Source organism: Sus scrofa, chromosome 2 (genome assembly GCF_054392235.1).
Source record: "Sus scrofa isolate SSC_HxYL_T2T_F1_AM1 chromosome 2, Sscrofa_HxYL_maternal_Yorkshire_Landrace_v2.0, whole genome shotgun sequence".
Taxonomy (NCBI): Eukaryota; Metazoa; Chordata; class Mammalia; order Artiodactyla; family Suidae; genus Sus; species Sus scrofa.
Window position 1 is genome coordinate 4,091,298 of NC_139384.1, and position 18,451 is coordinate 4,109,748.

General features: G+C 62.4%; 1 protein-coding gene across 8 annotated transcripts in view; it reads right to left on the reverse strand.

The window, feature by feature from the left end:
* The window catches only part of TPCN2 (two pore segment channel 2), a 35,950-nt gene that overhangs the window by 14,696 nt on the left and 2,803 nt on the right, over positions 1-18,451 (reverse strand). For 6 of the 8 annotated variants that reach the window (XR_014836565.1, XR_014836566.1, XR_014836567.1 and 3 more), the window contains exons 2-15: positions 17,167-17,231; positions 16,361-16,437; positions 15,824-16,001; positions 14,618-14,734; positions 10,199-10,305; positions 9,576-9,648; positions 7,365-7,464; positions 6,966-7,031; positions 6,557-6,621; positions 5,921-6,003; positions 5,300-5,381; positions 5,059-5,142; positions 653-772; positions 495-554 (exon numbers count right to left, since the gene is read on the reverse strand). Coding sequence is in view for 4 of the 8 variants with exons in the window: in XM_021082688.2 (XP_020938347.2) it covers positions 495-554; positions 653-772; positions 5,059-5,142; positions 5,300-5,381; positions 5,921-6,003; positions 6,557-6,621; positions 6,966-7,031; positions 7,365-7,464; positions 9,576-9,648; positions 10,199-10,305; positions 14,618-14,734; positions 15,824-16,001; positions 16,361-16,437; positions 17,167-17,231 (1,277 nt within the window). In the remaining 4 variants the exon portion in view is untranslated. Of the gene's footprint in view, positions 1-494; positions 555-652; positions 773-5,058; positions 5,143-5,299; positions 5,382-5,920; positions 6,004-6,556; positions 6,622-6,965; positions 7,032-7,364; positions 7,855-7,897; positions 9,649-10,198; positions 10,306-14,617; positions 14,735-15,823; positions 16,002-16,360; positions 16,438-17,166; positions 17,232-18,451 lie in introns of all 8 variants that reach the window. The other 2 variants (XR_014836568.1, XM_085009896.1) reach the window with 1 other exon arrangement.

Here is an 18,451-nt window from a genome sequence, read left to right on the forward strand (position 1 = left end):
TTTAATGATTTTCATCAGCTTAAGAACATTCCTGAGCTATTTCATGAAAATAAACTAAAACATACGCTTTGTTAAGGTCTGGTATTAAGGGACAGGGGAGTGCTTAAAATCCAACAGAAAAATTGTTTTAAGCTCCTAAGGAGTCTGACAAGAACTTAGAATATTAGGAAAGAAGCTTCCACTTCCAAAAGTGGCCGAGAAACAACCAACAAGATCTCAGATCCCAGGGCTGGACGGGCCAGGGAGCACCCCCTGCCATGCCTGCTGTGGCCCCGGCTGCCGTCGGCTCTGTCTCCACGCGACCTCCCTCCACCGTCCAGCCACGCCGGCTCCCCTCCCACAGCCCGGGCATCCCTGGGACCAGCGACGTGCACTGCCCTAGGACAGCCCCCCTCCCAAGGACCCGGGGCCCCGGTGGGCAGGCCATGCCCTCTGCCCCTCTAATCCCAGTCACCCCAGAGACGGCCTGGCTGCGGTGCGGCCGCAGAGCTCACCCCCAGCACGAAATCGTCCCGGTCCTCGGGCCGTATGTCTGCATCCAACACCAGGAACACCTGCGGAGCCAGAGCGGACACGGCTCAGCCGGGACGCCGGGAGGAAGGGCAGGAGTGAGACTCGGGGACGGGAGACGCCAGGGCAGCCCCGCACTCACGCAGATGGTCACCAGGTTTCCAAGAGCCATGAGGTTGCCCAGGTAGTCAAAGTAGCGGTGGCCGAAGAGGAACTGGGCACTCCGCAGAAACGGAGACTGGTACTCGGGCCGCGGTGGGTGCTGCGGGCAGACATACACGCTCAGAAACATGCCAGGGTCTGGGCCCCATGACGCCTGTTACCCTCTGTCTCTGGGATCTGAATTCCTCCTACCTTATCTCCCATCCCAGGCTCTCCAGCCTAAGGGAATCATCTCAAACACAGTAAGTTTTAGGCACCAAGACAGCCATCCCAGTCGTCTTAAAACAGAGAGGCGGGGAGTTCCCGTCGTGGCGCAGTGGTTAACGAATCCGACTAAGAACCAAGAGGTTGCGGGTTCGGTCCCTGGCCTTGCTCAGTGGGTTAAAGGATCCAGCGTTGCCGTGAGCTGTGGTGTAGGTTATAGACGCGGCTCGGATCCTGCGTTGCTGTGGCTCTGGCGTAAGCTGGTGGCTACAGCTCCGACTGGACCCCTAGCCTGGGAACATCCATATGCCGCAGGAGCAGCCCAAGAAATGGTAAAAAGACAAAAAAAAACAAAAAACAAAAAAAAACAGAGAGGCGGGAACAACCTACTTGGGCACCGATGCCGTAAGTAACCCACAGCGGACTCCAGGCAGGCATCTCAAATGCATGCAAAGCAGTCACCGTGGCATGAAATATCATGTGAAAATCTATACATAAACCAGAGGCTGTGGAAATTGAGCACAAACAAAAGAAACTCATACACTGCGACCAAGCTGCAGTGGAAACCAAAGGAGGGCAGCGTGGCGACAAATGCTGATGTGAAGACACCGCTTGGTGCCCTCCAGAGACGCCGCCGCGTGTGCCCAAGGACAAGGCACGGGGCAGTCACCGCAGCATGAGATGGACTAGCCTGTGCGGGCCAGGCAGGGGCCACTGCATGTGGCTACTTGATTTAAATTTAAATCGGAGTTCCCGCTGTGGCGCAACAGAATCGGTGGCATCTCTGCAGCTCCAGGATGCACATTTGATCCCCGACCTGGCACAGTGGGTTAAAGGACCTGGCATAGGTCACAACTGCAGCTCGGACTTGAGCCCTCGCCCAGGAATTCCATGTGCCACGGGGTGGCTAAAAAAGCAAAACAAGATGTTAATAAAAACGGAAATTTAAATCTGATCAAATTAAACCCTCAGTTCCTCTGTCCCAACAGCCACGTTTCAAGTGGGGAGAGGACGCCCATGGAGCTGTCCCAGCCCCACACTCAGATCCACAGCCCCTGGTGACCCACGGCCTCAGCCTGACCCGGTAGCAACATCCCGAACCTTCCCACAGCCCTCCACGTGGACACTGGTGCCAGGGGCCGCCTGCCCATGCCGGTACCCAATTCTCTTCTGCACCCCCACGCCCCTGGCTACTGATGGCCCGCGCCTGCCACACCCCAGAGGCTGACTTCCTGCTGCTCCAGCGACGCAGACCTGCTCCAGCCCGGGCAAACCAGCAGGCATCTCTGTCACCTGGGGGGCTGGACTGCATCTTCTCCAAAGGAGTCTGAAGCCGGGCCTCAGGGCAGGGGGCCCTCAGTCTACCCTTCCCCGGGCATCCCCCTCAGGCTTCAGACCACAGAGTTGTCTCTTTCTTACAGTTACTCTTTTATCATAATTTCGCTTCTTTTTTTTTTTTTTTTTGTCTTTTTGCCATTTCTTGGGCCACCCCCGCGGCATATGGAGGTTCCCAGGCTAGGGGTCCAATCGGAGCCACAGCCACCAGCCTACGCCAGAGCCACAGCAACTCGGGATCCGAGCTGCATCTGCAACCTACACCATAGCTCACGGCAACGCTGGATCCTTAACTCACTGAGCAAGGCCAGGGATCGAACCCGCAACCTCGTGGTTCCTAGTTGGATTGTTAACCACTGCGCCACAATGGGAACTCCCATAATTTCGCTTCTTTATGCTAAACTTCCCGTTAAACCCACTGTGTGGCTTCTATCTCCTGCTTAGTCTCAGACTCATGCACTGGCCAAGAGAGATTTCAGCATTATCCATTATGTTTAAATTGCTACAAGAAGAATGGATTCATGTATTACCTTGTTATTAAAAAATAACAACCCTTGAAATGGTTTCAGGGGTTGTCACTGGGTTAGGGAGACAGTGAGGTAGTTTTAACCATAAAAGCTTCTTCTTAGAAGAAAAACGGGCCCTCCGAAGCTGGCCGGGTACCTTCTCTGCAGCCAGTTAGCATGAACTGACCAGCACTGGACCAACGCCAGGCTGATGGACAGGGGGTGACCACTCACGGGGGTTGGGGGGGTGCTCAGGCATCATCCTGCCTGGAGGACGCCTCTCTTCAGGAGCGATTCCAAAGTCACACCAGGGCGCCTGGGACAAGCCCCAAATGCTAACCATCCTCGAAGCACCTGCCTGCCCCCTTGCAACCAGCATTTTAGGGGAAAGGGGGTCGTAAAACCAAGGCAAGGACACCACAAGCTCCCCAAACCTCTAGAACCCAAACGCCCACCTCAAACCACAGTTCTGGACTTGAGACCCAGGGTGCTCTGCGAAGAGAGAACATTCCCTGTGCCACCATAGGAAAGGCATGGCCAGAGCGGGGGCGTGGCCAGAGCAGGGGCGTGGCCTACACCCCAGGCTCAAACCCAGTCACAAACCCAGCGCCTCCTTTTTGGTATCATCAGACCCTGACAGCAGAAGAGGAAGGCTAAGTCAGTTTTGGGTGACCTGGTCCCACGACTCACTACAGGCCAGCAAGCAAGTGCCCAGGCAGAAGCTGGCTGGCCCTGCAGACCCACCGAGCGAACCCTGAGAAATGAGCCCATCTTCTCAGACGTCTTCCCGCCCAGGTCAGCCTGTAGCCAGAAAAGGACTGGACCACAGCAAGTCAGGCCCGTAACAGCGGCCAAGAGCTGCCTCCTGGGTCCAGCAAACCTCCTGCTCCTGGAAAGAATCATTATCCAGAAAGGGGCTCCCCAATCTTCCATCGTTTGAAGAGCCTACACAACCTGCACCTGAGCTCACGTACTTACTAATTTCCTTCAAGTCACCTGGAAGCGGGCACGGCTGCCTCGCCTCGTCCCAAGCAGAGGCGTGAGCACACCAAGTGTCTGCCTGTGTTTCCCGACAACCACCTCCCGTGCCCTCGGGGTACCAAAATGAGGATGCTGACAGCAGACGGCCCAAATGATGGAGAGCCAAGGGTGCAGCCCCTGGCCCTCCAGGCTAAACAGGACCTGCCTCCGCATGACCTGGAAAGGCTTCGGGAAAGCACGTTCTTAGGAAAACCGCTCTGAGAGGGGCCACGGAAGTTGAGCTGGAGAAGCCGACATTTGCTGTGGGCTAAGATGTATCCCCCCAAAATCTGTATTTTGAGGTCCCAACTGCGAGGATCTCAGATGTGACTGCACTCAGAAACAGGGGCTTTCAAGAGGTGATGAAGGGAAAAACGCAGTCACTGGGGGGGTGGGGGCTAATCTCATAGGACTGGTGTCCTTATAAGGAGAGGAGGTCAGGACACAGACACACACAGAGGACGAGCCCTGTGAGGACACAGGGAGAAGATGGCCACCTACACGCCCAGGAGAGAGGCCTCAGGAGGGACCAGCCCTGCCCACACTGTCACTTCAGACTTCCAGCCTCCAGCCCTGTTGTTTAAGCCACCCCAGGCTGTGTTATTTGTTACAGGAACTGAGCTGACTGACTCAACAGCGACACAGAGCTCTCAGGCGTCTGATCAGCAGGAGACTTCTTCAATCCGTCCCCACTCAAGTACCGCTTGGCCCTCTAAAGGCCAAGTGGCTGGGGCGGCAGCCCCCTCTGCTTACTCATACAATCTGCCTGTGCACAGCTTGGCTATTTCCCAACACCTCCACCGCACCACCCCCTGCCACACCCTCACCCACCCTACCCACCCACCCCCAGAAAACTGCTATGTAAAACGGAGGCAGCCCAGGCACTTATGGATGCAGTGCTGACCTGGATGCTGAGGCCCATCTGGTAACTTTAAAAATCAGTGTCAAAGTGTCAGGACAAAAGAGTAAAGGTTTTGGACAAACCGAGGAACCTCCCAGGAAGGGACGCGTGGAAAGAGGAGAAGAGTCTGTCACGGGAATGGAGGAAAACATTTGGAAGCTTCCTCTGGTCCAAGCTTGGCCCAGGCCAGTCCCTGAGGTTTGTGAATTTCCTGAGGTCAACAAAGCCTCCCCAGTTTCCAAGAGGCCACCTCCCTCTGCTCCCTCGCACCATCCTAGGGGCCAGAATTCCCGGGAAGGCATCCTGGCACAGTCACGAAAACTGACCTAGGGGATCACTGCCGACAGACACTGAGGACTTGCCTGCTAGCCCCAGGTGGCCCTGGCACTGGGCAGGTGACTCCAGCCCAGCTCCATTTACCTCTTTAGTCACCCTCTTGTCGAATGTATCAAAGAGCTTCTGAAACTCGTCAGCCGACAGCAAGGCATCGCGGGAATGCAGTTTCTGCAAAGCAGGAAAGTCCATGTCAGCCAGGCCGAGGGAAAGAGGGGGGCCGCCCCCAGACTGAGCCAGCCAGGCGGATCTGAAATGATGCCCACGTGACCCCCGGAGCCCAGAGACACAGGCAGGGGAGAGGAGGGGAGGGTGGGGAGACTGGCACCTCCATGACGGCCTCTTTGTGGTCGTTGTCCAGCTGAACTTTCTGGAGCACCTGAAGGACGTCCTGGGGCTTCACCCCGACGCTGTGGGGGGAAACACACCCCAGCCGTGAGCCCAGCCAGCCCAGCACCCTGAGGTGCCCCACCCTATAGCTTGAACTACACATGAAGACTGAGCAGCCCCAGGCAATGACAGGGCCTCCACGAAGGAAGGCCTCGGTCCTCCTGTCCCCCCACGTCCAGAGACCCCATCGGCCCACCTTAAAGGGGAGCAGCAGCAGCTGGGGAAGGGCTTGAGACCCGAGGACATGTGTCCCAGGCCCCTCTGGTCCCAACACCCAAGTCACTGCACAGGGGCGTGTGGAGGGTGCCCCTTGGGGGTCGGGTGGGGGACAGGCCAGAGCACGTAGCTCCTCGCCAACCCAGGATCTCCGGGGGGTCATGAGGCCAAAGAGTTCACCTGGACCTGAGGACCACGCAGTCCCTGCAGCACAGGGATGTGGCGGCTCCATGATTCCAAAGGAGCACTGCACTCCGCCGCCAGCAGGGAGCTCGGCACAGAGTGGGGGCTCAGCCAACATCCCCCCGTGACCCTCTCGCCGCCCCGGAGCCCCGGCACTCACCCCTGGGGCGTCAAGGAGGACAGGACCTTGTAGGCCGCCCGGGTCCCCAGCCGCCTCCGCAACAGTGAGGTCTGGAGAGATTTCTGAAAGGAGGACGGCTCTGAGGGGCTCAGCGCAGCGCCTTCCCCGGCCGCCGATCCCCTGTCCCCGGGCAGCCTCCGAGGGCGTTCTGCCCTCCACAACCGGGGGAGCAGCCCCTCGCCCTGCCCGTGAGCATCAGAGGAACAGTCGCAGACAACGAGGCCCAGTCCTGCCATCAGCCACTTGCTGTGTAACTCACTAAGGCACACACTCCTTCGTGGCGTATGTGGGGTCCCCATTCCCCCACACGGTGGGTTCGGAGTCATTGCTTGGGAGCTGCGAGCTTCTGGCAGCTTCCCTCTAGAAGAGGCCCGGCAAGGGAGGAGCCCCCAGGTGGCTGTAGGGACAGCACAGTCTGGGGGGAGGGGCAGGGAGGGAGCATGGGCCTGGCTCCCACTCACCGGCAAGAGGGAGCTGGGAGCAGGGCCGAGACCACCATGGACCCCACCCTCCCACCCACACCCACACAGTCCCGGGGCCACGGGCTGGTCCGCTCCCGCTGGGCCTCCAGGGTCAGCCCCTGGCACAGCCGGGCAGGGATGGCAGCTTGCTCACCATCAGGTAGCCCCGGAACTGGTTATAGATGATGGCCGTCAGCAGGTTCATCAGAAACAAGCTCCCTGGGGGAGACAAAAGCCACAGTCAGGGGGGACCCCGGGTCCGTGGGGACTGCATGCAAGGGGGCAGAGTCTGGAAGGAGCAGCAGCATCAGGGGCCCAGTGCGGAGGCCCAGAGGGTGGACAAGGGCACAGCGAGAAGGGACGGGGCCTGGGGCGTGCCACCTGGCTGCCAGCAGGGCATGGAGGATGGGGCCATCCGTGGTCACAGGGGCCGGGGAAGCCACGCTGAGATGAAGTCACGGGATCGGGGAGCACACCTCGCCCTGAGTTTTTGTGGTCCTATCACGTGGGGCAGCGTCTTGGCCCAAGTGACCCCTACAGACCCGCCCCCGCCCCAGACCCACCTATCAGGGTGAAGGCTATGAAGAAGATGGCGTAGGCTCGGTTCTTGGAATACGCAGGAATCATCACTGCAAGAAGGGGGAGAAAATACGTATGTGCTCGCGACCCCCGTGTCCAGTGGTTCCCGTGCCTCTCACCACTGTCCTCGCCACAGAGAGGAAGGCCCTGTATTAGGAGCTAGGACGCCTTCTTGTCCAAACAAAGCGGATTCTCACATCTGCTTGCATACCCTGGGGACGGGGTGCTCACTACCTCTCAAGGATGCTCATCTTTTCTGCCTCCCCCTGACCACTCCCCACAGGCCGAAAGTTCAGCTTTCCCTTGGGCGGGGCGGGGGTGTGACTTAAGGACTCAGGACAAAGGCGCCCACTCCCTAGAGCCCTCCCCTTCACCCTTCGCACCATCAGGGTTATTGGCGGTGGTCAGCAGCACCAGGAGCGAAGTCAGCGCCTCGGGCAGGTTGCGGAAGTAGGTCAGCCTCTCCCTGTCTGGCCCATCATCCTGCCGAACAGACAGGGCAGCCCGGAGGTCTTGGCTCGCCGGCTAAGGCCTGGGGCCACCAGAGCTCCGGGCCCTGGACCCAGCGAGCCAGGACCACCCACGTGGGCTCAGCAGCAGGTGCTGAGCTCAGGGCTGGACAGGACCTAACTCAGGACCTCCAGGCCCAGAAGCCAACGCTTGGGGACACCGCACACCCATGGGAGCACTGGCCACTGGAGCAGGCCTGCTGGGAACCATGGGAAAAAGCTCTCAGCCAGCCCTCCAAGCCCCCCTCCCACCAGGAACCTCCGCAGGAGCCGCCGCCACGCTCCCGCTCCTGCACCGGGCCTGGGGCCGCCGCATCCTCACCTGGTCTGTCCAGTCGTGGGGACCGGGGGACAGGTGAGCTAACTGGTCTGCCCAGTCGTGGGGACCAGGGGACAGGTGAGCTAACTGGTGGTCACAAACCCCTGGGATGGAGTCACAGACCGGTGGCCTCCACTGGGCACTCTGCCACGGGTGGGGCAGGAGGGTGTGGGGGCGGCTGCTGCTGAGGGAGGAGGCCACCTCCCAAGCCCGCGAGGATGACGGAGGAGGCGGACGGAGGAAACCCCTCAAAGGAGCAGCAGCCAAGGGGCCTGGAGGATGTCCCCACCCCTGCCGGGGCTTCAGGCACAGCAGGAGGGAGGCCGTGCCCTCCCAGGGCTGCCCTTTCTGCCTGACACACCACCGTCCACAAGCCAAGCTCGCCGACCTAGGAAGGCTCAGCTCCCGTGCATCTTACAGACCAAGTCGCTGGGAACAAGAGGACCCCCAGGACAGAGGCCTCCACCCTCTGCAGGGCACTGTCAGCCTCCCACAGCCCCCTGCCCCCCCACCACCACCACCACCGCCAGTCACCTCCTGCCGGGGAAGCCCCCACCCCACTGCGACCTCCCAGAGGCCCCAGCCCCGGCTTCTGTGTGGCAGAAACGGAGCCAGCAGAAGGGCCAACCCTGCCAGGCACCTCGGGACCCTCGGCGTTCCCAGGGCAGAGCCCCACCCCAGCCCCCACACCCGCCCCGGACACCGCAAAACAGCAGCATCAGATTCAGTTGGCCGGTGCCACCTCTAGCTGTGCCCACCACCCAGACATGCACACACACCCCACTCACACAGCACACACAACACATACACAGACACAACACACACACACAGCATGCACACAGATATACACATAGACACACACAATACAAATACACACACATGGTACACACAACACATAGAAACGTACACACACAGACACACACAGAGAATGCACAACACATATATATACAGACACACACACTACACACAACACACACACAGATATACACATAGACAAACATAGATATGCACATGGTACACACAATACATACAGACACCCACACAACAGACACACACAGTACACACAACACATACCCACATACACACATAGACAAATACAGATACCCACATGGTACACACAATACAACACAGACACACATACACAACACATAGACACACACACACAGGCACACAAAGGGGGCTCTGGCTCTCCAGAGCTGACTCCCCGCCAGGGCTCAGAGGTTCAGTCTTTGGGCTTTTCCCTCACGGGCAGCACAGCCACAACCTTAAGACCAGCCCTGGGCAAGCGCCAGGCACCACCCCAGGTCAGAGGCGCAGGACAGCCCAGACCGGAGGACAAGGACGCCGGCCAGGCCGTGAGCAAAGAACACGAGAGGACAGAAGCAGGGTGGGCCCAAGGTGACATCGCCACACAGCAACAAGCTGCTGGGGGCGGGAGAGGGGCTGGGGGGGGCAGGCGGGAAGCCCACTAAGAGCCGCCCTCGGAAGATGGGCAGGGGCGCTGTGGCAGTGGCCGCCCTGATGGCCGGTCTGAGCGCCTAAGACGGTCTGAGCGCCTAAGACGGCTGCGGGGAGGGCGGGTCGGTGACCTGGGAGAGAGGGGGCGGGGGCGGGGGGCAGCCAGGCAGAGCGGCCAGGCCTGAGCCCAGGGCAGAGGCGCCCTGGCAGCAGCTCAGCGGGGCCGCCTGGTCACCTCCTGGTCCCTGCCTTTCCCGGCCCCAGGACTCCCTGCGGAGGAAGCACGGGCCGGGCCGGGAGCTCGGTACCTTCTCGCCAGTGAAGAGGAGCATCCCAAACATGGTGAAGAGACACAGGTGGACGGCCAGCAGCAGCCCGACACTGGGGGCGAGAGCGGCACTCAGCGCACAGGGCTCTGGGACGGCTGACCCGGCCGCCAGGGAGCTCCCGGCACCCGGGCCCCTTCCGCCCTGGAAGCTGCCGCCCACTCGCAGCCCTGCTCAGTGGAAGCTCTTTTCTCGCAGGAACAGTGCAGCCCCCGGGGCACGTCCAGGGGCCTGGGAGAGCGGCATCCAAGGACCTCAAGGGCTCTGGGAGGGGAAAGGCCGCTTCCATCACCGTGGGCCGGACGGTGGAGGGTCAGCCCCGTGAATCATGGGGGCTGACAGGGGGAGCACTGCTTTCTGGGGTCTCAGCGGACAGCAAGCCAAAGCAGCCCTGGAGGTGGGGAGGGAGAGGCTGGGGGGGTAGGGAGGGAGGGGGGTGGTCACAGCCAAGGCGGAAGCTTCCATCGGGGAGGGGTGGGGGTAAGACGGAGACCCTCAAATGCCCACCCACCCACCAGACTCCTCAAGGTGCCGCGGCCACACTCCGGGATGGGAGGGGGGAGCCCCAGTGCCCGCCTGGGCCAAGCGCCCACCCTAGCGCCCACCTGGCCATCTCGGACAGCGACCACCTGATGCACTTGAGTGTCTTCTTCATCATAGAGGAGTTTTGCAGCAGGAAGAAGGGGCGCAGGAGCCGGCGCACCCGCAGAGGCTGGAAGAGACCAGACGGGGACCCTGAGCACCAGTGGCCACACAGCACACAGGCCCAGACTCTGACCCTCTGCACTCCCAGCACACCCAGCCTCGACCTCACAGGCTCTCAACAGCCCCCCACGTCCCTCCCGGGGCCCAGCTCAGAACCCCAGACCCGCCAGCACCTGGGAAGGGTCTCCAGTAACCCCTCCGGCTCTGTCCTGCCATTGGGGGGCTGTTCCACGCCTCCTCTCCACAGCCCTGCCCTGCCACTCGGCTCTGGGCCTCGGCTCCCGCACGCAGGGCAGAAACCGCAGCAGGAACCCCGCACCTCCACACACACACTCACACACACACACACACCCCTTCCACTCCTCCCTCCTGTCACTAGCAAAGGGGCCCCCTCCCCGTGCTCAGGACCCCAGCCCCTCCCACGTGGGACACACCCATTTCCCGCTCCCCCCCCAGCCAACCCCCCTCCTTCCAAGGAGCCACCCGCAGTGGCCACCAGGCCTCTGAGCCCGAGATCGCCTTCCGTCCCCCGCCTGGTGCCTTGGCCACCACCTCTGGGGCCGACCTCGTGCTGGACGCCCCCTCCTCCCCGCTCTCCGGCTCCCGCCCCAGGGGACTGGCCTGTCTTCGCCATTGTCAGGACCACGCCACGCTCGACCTCCAAGGCCAACTCCACACTCACGTCCTACTGGACCTCTTGTGCCAGAAAACAAGGCTGACGGAGTCCCCTCCCTGCCCAGGCCCCCCATGGCTGTCTAGAGACCCAGGCCAGCCCCGTCCTGGGCCCGCGTCTCACTGTCACTGTGCTGATGGCTCTGCGCCCCCCGCTGTCTCTGCTCAGCTGGCTGCCTGGACCGGTCCCTCCCCATCTTGCCGTAAAGGCCTCCTCTGCCTCACGCCGCTCTGGGCTCCTCTCCCCCGGCCCCGCCTCGCTCTGGGCCTTCTGCACCTCAGCTGCTTCCTGGGCCCTCGGCCCCCCTCGGCCAGTGCACAGAAAGGCCTCAGGAGGTCTGTGAAGTGAGCGACCCAGTGTCTCACTCAGCCCCCCTGGGCTGCACTCATTCTCAGAAGGGGCCCGGCTCCCCACAGGACCGAGAAGGCAGAAGGACGCAGCGGTGAAGGTCAGGCTCGGGACCAGGCTCCCCACCTCCGCCCACGACCCGCTCGCTACCCCCCCGCCCCCCGACAGAAGCTCCAGTCTTGGGCCCACACGAAGGCCCTTTCAGCCGCCCCCAGGCCAAGCAGAGGCCAGAGGTCCAGCCACACCCCAGCCCGGGTCTTAGACCCTCACCTGTAGTTAGAGACGGATCAGAGCACAGCCTCCCCGGGCGCGATACCCAACCTGCCCACAGCCGGGACCACGGCACTGCCACGGATCCAGGGACATGCGGAAAGTGGGGAGGTGTGATCACGTGACCTGCCTGCAAGGAGAGCCGGCCCAGTGCCTGCTCAGCCCCTGGCGAGACTTCAACCACACTGAGAATCACAGCCCAGACCCTGGAGGCCCTGCAGAGAAGCCACTCGCTGACCCGCACAGAGCTAGTCCCTGACAAGAAACGGCCCCGGGGTCACCAGGGCCCCAGGCAGAGAACGAGTCCCCTGCAAGAAACGGCCATAGGGACCACCAGGGCCCCAGGCGACTGGTGGGGGACCACGTGTGATCTGACCCTCCCAGCCGCAGGGCAGTGGGGGCAGGACACCATCAGGTTCGAAAGGACAGGAAAGACCAGGCTTGAGCAGGTCGGGGGCCCTGGGCCTCCCCGAGGCCATGGCAGTTTTTGATCACTGACCAGCTGGCCACAGGGGCCCCGGGGCACCTCGGGTTTGGTTGGCAGACGGTTCTGAGTGAAGGGCCAGCCCTGCCAGAAGTGGACTGCGTGCAGTGTGACAACCTCCATCAGGCAAGTCCCGGAGACGGTGCCATGGGGGAAGCTTTGCGGAGGGCAGGGTCCATGGAAGAGGAGATCGGGGGAGGACGTGCATGAACGGGCCAAGGGGACACCCGCGAGGTGTCTGGGACAAATGACGCATCTGGACAGGGGACACATCTGTGGATGTCCTCGGCCTCTCCCCTTGACCACCCGCTCCGATCTCCATGGGCCGCAGACAAAGTGGCCACCGAGACAGGAACAGACAATGTCTGGGGCCAAAAGTGTGAGCACACCCCAAGGCCACTACTGAGGGCCCATCCTGCCAGAAGCAGAGCCCAGCACCGGCCCCACGCGGCCCCAGGTGGACGGATAAGTCACCAGCCCCTCCCCAGGCAAGACACTCCTCTGTCCTCGGCAGACGGGTGGGTGAGCAGGTGTGGGCTCTGGCTGCCTGCCCTCGACGCCTCTCCCAGGACCACCAGCCAAGCCTCAGGGCCGACGCCGCACCCAACCAGGGGCCCCAGTGCCCACCTTATCACGGCCCTGCCCTGAAGCAGGTGCCTAGGAGGGCCTGATGGCCTGCGGTAGGGGGAGCCCCTTGTGGGGCAGGAAAACTCTGAGCCCTAGGACAGGAGCAGCAACACACCCACTCCCCACCCCACAATTCCAGGTCCTGCAGGGCGGGAAGCACCCAGTCCTGAGGCATGTATCCCAGGCCCCTGGGCTGGTCGTGAAAAGAGGGCTGGGGTGGGGGCCAATGGGGGTGGAAGACTCCAATTACGAAGGACAGATTGGGGTGCTGCAGCCTGGAGGAGCAGGGAGGCCCGTCAGGGATCCCCTGAGGTACATCCAAAACGGAAATTTTCTTCTTGTCTTTTTAGAGCCGCACCTGCGGCCCATGGAGGTTCCCAGGCTAATCGGAGCTGTAGCCACCGGCCTACACCACAGCCACAGCAACGCCAGATCCAAACTGCTTCCGTGACCTACACCACAGTTCACGGCAACGCCGGATCCTTAACCCCCTGAGCGAGGCCAGGGATTGAACCTGCATCCTCATGGATACTAGTCAGATTCGTTTCCGCTGCGCCACGACGGGAACTCCCCAAAATGGAAAATTATCACAAAACTCCAGGAACAACAAGGCAGGACCACCGAGGACTCCGGACCAAAGGTCTGGGTCCCTGATCGAGGCAGAAGGCACAGGGGGCGGGGAGCAGAGGACACTGTATCCCCAGGTCCTCGACCACCACCACCAAGGCCTGCGGAGCCTCAGGGGTCTCCTCCTCGCTAGTCATGCAGACACACGCCCCTCTTCCCCTCCCCCTGCACCCCCCCGCGGCGTCACAGAAGGACAGGTAGCGGTGGTGAGGTTCACAGACCAGCCTCGAAGTGATGGAACGTTTGGCAACACGACGGCCATGATGGGTGTCACCCAGGAATGGAGCTGGTGGCAGCTGGGCCCACCTTTACCCGATCTGGGGAGGGGGTGAGAGCGCCCCCGTCCTGTTCCCCCCCACCCTCGGTGGGAAGGCGGGAAGGCGAGTGGCATCTTCTGGGGAGAAGCGTGCACCGCTGGCGGTCCTGCAGGACGTGCAGCAGGCATGGGGGGCTGAAGGGGGTGCTGTGACCTCCTCCCACCCTGCAACCCTGCTGAGACGCTGGGCTGACATCCCTTCTTCATGGGCCGCCCTGGCCCAGCGGGGGCCCCGGGGGGGAGGCAGGTGGGAGGCAGGAGGAGGGAGGGGCACCTGCCAGCTTCTGTCCACTTGTGGTTCCCACTGGCAGCACCAGGGCATGCAGCCTCCGCCTCCACCAGCACCCCGACCCCAGAGGGCAGAGGACAGGGTCCCAGCCGAGCCCCTCCCCTGAGCTCCCAGATTCCGTACCCCTAACCCCCTTCCCTCCCACCCCCGGCCCGTCTGGAGGGGGGATCCTGCCTGCGGCTCTGGGTTTGCTGGGTCCCCTTCTCCCTTTGCTGGTTCCTCAACACCAGTTGAAGCCTCTGTGTTAAACTCGCTCTCCTCAAGCACTTGATGGGCTCGTGTGTCCCTGACCAGCCCTGATGGCTACCTATGTCCCCAAGCCAATTTTCCCAGCTCTATCCTATGGGATCTCAGAGCGGTGCTTCTGGCTTCTGGGGAAACCGATGCTGCAGGTGGCGAGGCTGGGGCTGCCTCAGAGCTGGCACACGGCGGGAATTACACCTGGAACTTGGTCCCAGGTCCTCGTGCCTTCTCTAGGCCTCAGTGTTATCATCTGCAAAATGGGAATGAGGCTCCCTGGCCAGTGAGTGACCGCAGTGCTCCGGAGGGCAGGCAGAGCTGGGCAGCGGGCAGGTGGTGGCAGGGCCTCGGGACTCCAGCCCCATTCACCTGGGCAGTTGGGCCCACACACGGCCCCCGCGCCCGGGAGCTCCCTGCTCCCCGTCAAACTCTCCTCACCACCTACCTCCTGACAGACGAGACTGAGGGACACGATCCAGTCCACCAGGGACACGAGCAGCACCACGAGGTAGGCCAGCAGCCAGGGGTTCTTCCGGAACTGGGCCCACCCCACCAGGTAGCCCTGCAGAAGAGACAGCGGCTCAGGCACCACCAAGGCCACGCACACGGACCACGGGTGAGGCAGGGCAGCCGTGGCCCGCAGTGTGGTCTCCGTGTGACTCAGAGCAGGAAGCTGAGCGACGGTCCGGATGCCCACACAGATGCCCACACGCCTCGCCCGGCCTCCTCGTGACCTGGGCATCTCATGACCCCGGCTCAGCACTTAACCACTGCCTCCGTGTCCTCACTGGCAGCGGGCCCTGCTCATTCGGCCCATCCACCCCCCCATCTGCCTCTGCCTGGGAATCGTTCTGGAAAAGACTAGGAAACAGAGCAGGCGCTCAGGTCTGTGCCTTGGGAGATGTGGCCTTTTGTCACCGCCTGGGTCCTATCCCTAAGGCCCCCAGAGGTCACGGATAAAAACGTGCGCTCTTTCCCACCTTCCCCAAAGTACCGAATGAGAACTTCTCACCAGTTTCAGTTCCAGTTTAGAAACACCTAAGCCTCCTACCCACATTATAGGCTAAAAAAGAAGAAGAAACTGCCCGGGGCCCTCCGTGCGTGCCTGCCTGCGGCTCAGACTTGCACAGGCGAGCACAGAGGCTCACCCGTGCCCCTCAGGGTCAGGCCACTGAGGGCGGGGGCCCTGCAGGCAGGGTGCGCCCGCCCCATCCAGGCGTGGACAGGCACGTGGGGCCGACAAAGGCGACGGAAGGTGTGGCCAGCAGCGGCCAGCAGCACCCACCCCGTCCCACTGGGAAGTGGCTCTGAAGTCCTGACACAGCTCAGAAGCTCGGGTAAGCCAGGCAGGGCCCACCTCCCGTTTTTGGAAGGACCTGGGTCACAGAAGCCAGAGCTGCACACAGCCCCTCTCCTCTCCGGCCCCCCCCAGCCCCCATAGCATCACTGCCGGCCCTCTGCCACTCCCACCCAGCGCCCCCCCAGGCTGTGCCCCGCCACCGGCATGCTCTGGGGAAGAAGAAGGGCTTCCAAAGGCCCGGGATTCTCCCTGCCACTGCTCAGCGGGGCACAGCCGGACAGACAACCAGCTCCAGAAGCGCTAAAAATCACCCCGGAAAGCAGCAGCCAGCAGGAAGGCGCGCCCCATCACCTTCACGGAGACGTCGGCCGTGAAGACCAGCAGGCAGAGCGCCTCCAGGCCCTCGGTCAGGCCGCAGGGCGGCTCCCAGGGGGCCAGGCGGTAGCGCACGTCCGAGGTGCTGGCGAGGGAGGAGGGGGTCTCAACAAAAGCCAAGGCCAAGATCAGGAAGATGGTGAGGCTCAGAACCCTGGGAGGGACAAACGCTGGTCAAAAAGCCGGAAGCAGCCACACTCCAGGGCCGAAAAAGCCGGGCATGAGGCAGGATGTCTAGAAGGCCACAGGGCGGAGTCCACGCGTCCAAAGGGCTGAGCCCACACTTCCGGCTCCGTGGCCACTCATGTGCGGTCAGATAACATTCATCGGGTCAAATTCTACTGCCACGGCTGCCCAGAATGTTCTGGAAAGGAACCCCCCACCCCAGAGGAGCCCTTCTGTCCACAGTCTGCTTCCAGGAGGTGCTTCACCAGGGAGGGGAGCCCGCCTGTACCCGGAGACCCGCCCCCTCCAGGCTGGCTCTGCCCCCGCACCGCATGCATGCGCTCTCACCACTGGCAGGTGCTGGAGTAGTACCATCGGCAGAGCCACAGCGACCGGGCGTCCATGCGGTGATTAATGGAGCGGTACTGGAGCGGGGAGGGGGCACAGGGAGCGTGAGGGGCCACTCTGTGCCACGGCAGAGCCAGCCCCCTGCAGGGCGCCCCTCTCACCCCCCACCCCCGCAAGCCCAAGGCAAGGACACAGACTGCGAGCCGCAGGGTCCGCTTCCACCCGGCAAGGTCAGACCCCTCCCCAAGCTGCAGGGTTTGCCCAGCAGAGGGAGGGCACCTGAGGGGCGGTCCCCCAGGGCTGGCAGGGGCGGACACTGGTTTGCTGGACGCACAGTTGCACCCCCTGTCTGCCCTTGAGGTTCACCCCTCCTCTGTGCCAGGCCGACCCCCTACCCCACCTCAGCTCTGTGCCCCCAGATGCCCCCAGCCTTATCCCCACAAGGAGCCCTGCTCACTCCCACTGTCCATTTCCCTAGTTAAGCCTGTGTGTCCTCTGCAGAGGGGGAAGGTCTCGTCACCTTTGGGCAACTTTCACAGGACAGGGCAGCCCTTGGCAGGTGGTGAATCAACGAATGAATGACCAGGGACCCAGAAGACTGCCCAGCACCCACCGCCGCAGGGAGGACTCGAGGGGCCCACGCCCCGAAGCCCGGTCGTCACGGTCACAATGGCCACACAGTCCAACGACCCCAGCCCCGGCCCAGGACGGCGAGGCGTGAAGGGCCCGTGGGGCAGCCATCACCCAGTCCCCCCGAGGCCCAGGGACAAGCCCAGGCCCAGCCACCAGGAGCAGGTGCCGCCCACCTGGATGGCGTCTTCGATGAGGACCACAGCCTGGTCCAAGCACAGGTCCCGCCCAGCCGGAGCGCCTGCGGGCAGAGAGAACACGGTGGGTGAGGAGCAGGCAGGAACCTGACTGCGCTCCTTCCAGGCTCTGGAAGGAGATGCCCTTGGCCCAGCAGCGTGTGTGCACTGCCCACAGGATGGGACCCCGGGTGGGCTGTGTCCCCGTGTTGGGACAGGGTCTGAGGTCTTGCAGCGCATGCACGAGCTCTGGGCCCAGGAGAGGGGCAGCTTCCACGGTCCCCGCCCCCCAGGGCAGAGTGATGGAGGGCACGAAGCAGCCAGTGAGACAGAACAAGACCGGGGGGGGGGGGGGGCTTGGCCCCTGGAACCCCATCTGCTGGCTCAAAGGCTGAGGGCCATGGGCTTCAGGTCACTGCTCCCGTCTCCCCCATCAAATGAGGGGGTTAACAGCCAACCAGCTCAGCCCCCAACACAAGGGCAGCAGCCCCCAGGCCCGGGCCAGCCCACGGAGCATGCTTGAGGCCACCCTCCTGCCCCATCCCACCGCCAGCCTCTGGGTGGCCTTTGTTGGGTGGGACACAGCACCCCAGCTGCCTTGACAGTGAGATGGGTCACACTGCCTGCCTACGCGCCACCAAATAAGATCACAGATTGCACGCTGATAAGTCAAGTTGAAACCTGAAAACTTGAGACACTGAATAACCCTCCGTCACACACTGAAAACTAAGCCAGATCTTCTGAGGCCCACAGGGCCAGGTAGCCATAACCAAGTCACCCCCCTCCCTCCACTGGGGAGGGGGGCGGTGGGCAGGAGCCAAGGGCACCTTCACCAATCAGCAACTTGTGTTCTCCAGGCCAGGGAGGCTGGGGTGGGGCAGGCCCCGATGCCCAGGGGCCTTCAGGACAAGTCAGGTGGCTCGAACCTCAGCCCAGCACCCCAGCCTCCACCAGACCCTCCTTTACCCCCGGACCCTTGAAGGCAGCAGCTGCCCAAACCGCCCTTAACTGGTACTGAGCGCACAGAGTGTGCAGGGCTCTGGAGCAAAGGAGCGGAAGCCAGAGGCCGGGAGGCCACTGCCCACTCTGCCTGCCGCCCCGGGGACGTAGCTGCCACTGTCTGCAGGGCCTGGGGAACAACTGTGGATGCGGGGACCCCTGGACAGAGGCAGACGACTAGACTCTGTCCTGTCTCTGCCATCCCCTTGCTGCGTCACCCAGGACGAGCACCCTGGCTCCCCACCCCTTCCACCACCATTCCCCACGCCCCCACCCCCTGTACAAC